Source organism: Fonticula alba, assembly GCF_000388065.1.
Source record: "Fonticula alba strain ATCC 38817 unplaced genomic scaffold supercont2.4, whole genome shotgun sequence".
Lineage (NCBI taxonomy): Eukaryota > Rotosphaerida > Fonticulaceae > Fonticula > Fonticula alba.
This window is the reverse complement of record NW_009242974.1, coordinates 1,248,029-1,252,202: the sequence shown is the minus strand read 5'-3', so window position 1 is coordinate 1,252,202 and position 4,174 is coordinate 1,248,029. Positions and strand designations below refer to the sequence as shown.

General features: G+C 64.7%; 1 protein-coding gene across 1 annotated transcript in view; it reads left to right on the top strand.

Annotated features, from left to right (window-relative positions):
• Positions 1-1,358: 1,358 nt before the first annotated feature.
• H696_02806 (hypothetical protein) overlaps positions 1,359-4,174 on the top strand; it is a gene marked incomplete at both ends in the record, with an annotated part of 8,964 nt that continues 6,148 nt past the window's right edge. The window contains 8 exons of the mRNA XM_009496707.1: positions 1,359-2,105; positions 2,279-2,540; positions 2,724-2,814; positions 2,885-3,014; positions 3,138-3,326; positions 3,448-3,496; positions 3,600-3,751; positions 3,904-4,138. Of these exons, the coding sequence (XP_009494982.1) occupies positions 1,359-2,105; positions 2,279-2,540; positions 2,724-2,814; positions 2,885-3,014; positions 3,138-3,326; positions 3,448-3,496; positions 3,600-3,751; positions 3,904-4,138 (1,855 nt within the window). The remainder of the gene's footprint in view (positions 2,106-2,278; positions 2,541-2,723; positions 2,815-2,884; positions 3,015-3,137; positions 3,327-3,447; positions 3,497-3,599; positions 3,752-3,903; positions 4,139-4,174) is intronic.

The following is a 4,174-nucleotide window of genomic DNA, read 5'->3' as shown; positions in this document are numbered from 1 at the left end:
CCCCCCCCCCCCCCCCCCCCGCCCCCCTCCGGGCCCTCGTCATCCGGACGCACGCAGCTGGACCGCCAGCTCGACACGGAGTTCGTTCTCCACGGCTTCCTCATGAAGCGCGGCCCCAGCCCGAAGAGCCGCTTCCTTCGGAGGTGGTTCCTCATGGACCGGACCACGGTGTGGTACTTCAAGGAGCCCCTCTCGGCCGAGCCCCTCGGGCGCTTTGCCCTGGGCACCGCCGCCAGCGGCTTCTCCGTGGATCATGACCAGATCGACCTGGATAACCGGACCCTCCCGCATGCCGCGGCCACCGGGGCCCTATCAAGCGTCGGGCTCTCGGCCACGGATCCCCATCACAGCGCTCATCACTACCACCATTCGGAAGTCGGGGTCGGCGGCGGTCGGCGCTTCAACATCCACACCCCCCATCCGGAGTCCGATGGCCAGCCGCGGACTTACTACCTGGAGGCCGAGTCGCGTCATGACGTCCGGCTTTGGGTTCGCGCACTGGAGGATACCTTCGGCGTCTGTTGAGCCTGCACGTCCCGCCTCCCGCCTCCCGCCTCCCGCCTCCCGCCTCCCACCTTCCGCCTCTCGCTCCCTTCCTCGGTCTTCCTCCTACTTTCCCCTTCTCTTCTTGTTCGCCGAGGAGCGATCCGGAGATTCATGCTGTCACCATTGGAGCGCAAGGAGGAGCGAGGAGGAGGAAAGAGGGGGTCTGCCCAGGCGACGGACTGGAGTGGCAACATACACACATACGCATGCGCAACGCATGGCGCCCGCCGCCGCCGCCGCCAAGCGAAAGAGGCAGCCCCTGGAGATGGACGGACGCAGGGGCAGGGCGCAGCACGGCCCGGAGGGCCAAGAATGCCCGGACACGGTCGCGGGGCAGGGGAGGAGCCAGCCCCAAAGGAAGGGCACCCGCAGTCGCGCCACCTTCCCTCCTGTGCGGCTCCCTGCGGCCCTCGCCCTGCCCCTTTCGCGCCGCGGCTCCCCCTGCCTTTCTCCGTTGGGCCCTCAATCCATGTCCTTGAGAATACAAACACGTGATACAACGACAACTTAGGTTGTGTGCTGGGATGAGGACCATTGGCATGCGCGCGGTGGCCGGTCGGTTGGCCGGTCTGGCGCCGAGTCAGGTACGGGGGTATATGCGGCAGATCGTGGCCCCATCGCCGGGCGGCGAGATCGGGGCATGCTCTCTCTCCAGCCGCTGTTTCCCTCCCCGGCGGTCGTTCCCCCCCCCCCCCCCCCCCCCCCCCCCCCCCCCCCCCCCCGCCCTCTTCCCCCTTCGCCTCCTCTCCCATCCTCTCCCTGTCTCCCCCCCCCCCCGGTCGCTCGACTCCCCCTCCCCTCTCCTCATCTCCATGCTTCATACCCTCCCGCGGGCGGTCTCCCTCCGCCCCTTTGGCCTGCTGCGGGCGGTCGCCCCCCTGCACGGCATCGGCCGCCGTCTCTACAGCGTCCCTGGCACCGATACCGGTGAGTCCTCAACACCGAGCATCTTCGGTCAGATGGCCATGCACCAGCCCGGAGTCGGTGGCGGCCGGCCGGAGCTCACCGTCGACTTGGCTTCCATCCCGCCGGAGCGCATTCGCAACTTCTGCATCATCGCGCACATCGATCACGGCAAGAGCACCCTGGCCGACCGGCTGCTCGAACGCACCGGCACGATCCGGCCCGGATCCGGGCGCGGGGGCGGCAATGAGGCCCACATGGCGCAGCTCATGTCTTCCATCCTGGATGCCGACGGCAAGCCCATGGTCTATGAAGGCCCGAGCCCGGTCCACCGAACCACCGACAACCGCCAGGTCCTGGATAAGCTGAAGGTCGAGCGCGAGCGCGGCATCACGGTCAAGGCCCAGGCGGCCACCATGTTCTGCCGGGTCCCGGCCCCGGGGTCGGACGACCCGTCCACCGGTGAGCTCTACATGTTGAATCTCATCGACACCCCGGGTCATGTGGATTTTAGCTACGAGGTGTCTCGGTCGATGGCCGCCTGCCAGGGCGCCCTGCTGGTGGTGGACGCCAATCAGGGGTCTCAGGCGCAGACGGTTGCCAACTTCCAGCTGGCTCTGCAGCACGATCTGGCAGTGGTGCCTGTGCTGAACAAGGTACGCTTGCCTTGCGCGCTTGTCCTGGGGCTCAGCCATTGCCCGGGGCTCATCCGTGCTTGGCGGGAATACCGCTTCCTTCCTCCTTTCCCCCCCTCCCCCTTCTTCTCTCTCTCTCTCTCTCTCTTCGCCCCCCCCTCTGCAGCTGACCACGTGCCGTCGCTCCCTGCCAGATCGATCTTCCTGATGCTCGGCCCGACGACATCCTCGACGAGATTGAGAATCACTTCGGTCTGCCGCGCGACCCCCATTGCCGGGTGTCGGCCAAGACCGGCTACGGCATTGAGTCAGTTCTGAAGGTCCTCGTGGAGAACACCCCGCCGCCGGTCACCAATCCCGATGCCCCGCCCCGGTCACTGCTCTTCGACTCCTGGTACGATGAGTACCGTGGCGTCGTGTGTCTCATTAAGATCGTCGACGGGACGCTCCGCCGTGGTGCGCATGTGTCTCTTGTTTGCCCCCGCCGCGAGACCATCTCCTCCCCATGTCTCTTCCTCTCTCCGCTCTTCTCCGCGCCGATTGCCCCCTGTGCCCCCCTCCCCCCCCCTCTCCCGCTGTTGCCGGGGGCCACGGGACGCGCTGTTCTGTTTTTTTCTAATCTCCCTTTCTGGTGTACAGGGGATCGCATCATGATGGCCCACTCGCAGCAGCGCTACGAGATCACCGACATCGGCGTTATGTACCCGGAGATGGTTTCCTGCGAGGCGCTGTGCGTGTCCTCCCACGGGCCCCGTGATTCTGTTTCTCCCCCTCACACTCTCGCCCCTCTCCTCTCACAGCTACCCCGGGCAGGTGGGCTACATGACCTGTAACATGAAGACCGCCCGCGACGCTCGTATTGGCGACACTATCCACCTCTTCGACCAGGAGGTCGAAGTCCTTCCGGGTTTCCAGCCGGCCAAGTCCATGGTGCGACTTTCTCCCCCTTTTTTCATGGCTTTTGTTGCTCGCGTCGATGTCTGCTCGGTGCTCCTGACACATGGACGTGCTGTTTCCTCCTCTCCCCCTGTCGCTGGTTCCGGGCGTCGGCAGCTCTTCGCCGGTGTCTTCCCTGGCGATGCCAGCGAGCTGGAGCGCCTGCAGGAGGCCGTCGACCGTCTGACCCTCAATGATGCAAGTGTCTCCGTGCAGAAGGAGTCCAGCAATGCCCTCGGCCAGGGCTGGCGCCTCGGGTTTTTGGGGCTGCTCCACATGGATGTCTTCCGCCAGCGCCTGGAGGAGGTCCGCTCCCCCCCCCCCTTTTTTATAAAAGCGCCTTTCTCCTCACCTCTTGCCTTCGTCCGGACTCACCCCTTGCCCTCGGTTCATGTCATCCTCTCCTCCACCTCCCCCGTCCACCCAGGCCATTGACTCCAGTGTCATTATCACCGCCCCGACGGTGCCATACAAGGGTGCGCACTCGTCACTCGCCTTCCTGGCAGCCCTTCTTCCCTTCATGGTGCCTTCAGACGATCTGACCCTCTCCGGCCACCTCCGCTTCGTGGTCACCGGCAGCCACCATGAATGACGGTTCCGTTCTGGACATCCGCACTCCGAACGAGTTCCCGAAGGATACAACCAAGGTCCGCGAGTTCCAGGAGCCCATGGTATCCGGAACCATGATCTTCCCCATCCAATACCTTGGCGCGGTGGTCCGCACGTGCGAGGTGCGTCCTTCCCCTTCCCTGTTATCGCGCGGCCGAGGATGTTGTCTTACACATGCACATGTGCAATCTCCGTCTCTCTCTCTCTCTCTCTCTCTCTCTCGCACACATGCGCACAAACGCGATCCTGTCCATCCATCTGGGCCATGAAACAGGAGCACCGGGGATTGCAGCAGGAGATGAACTTCCTCGAGTCCGATCGTGTTCTCCTCCGATACCGTCTCCCGCTGGCGGAGATTGTGACCGATTTCTATGACACCATCAAGTCCGTATCCAGTGGCTACTGTACTTTCGACTACGAGGCGGATGGATACCAGAAGGCCCCGCTGGTTCTGCTGTCGGTCCTGTTGAACGGACGCCCTGTGGATGCCCTCGACCAGATTGTCCACAGTGAGCACGCACAGCGCATCGGCCGGAAGCTGTGTG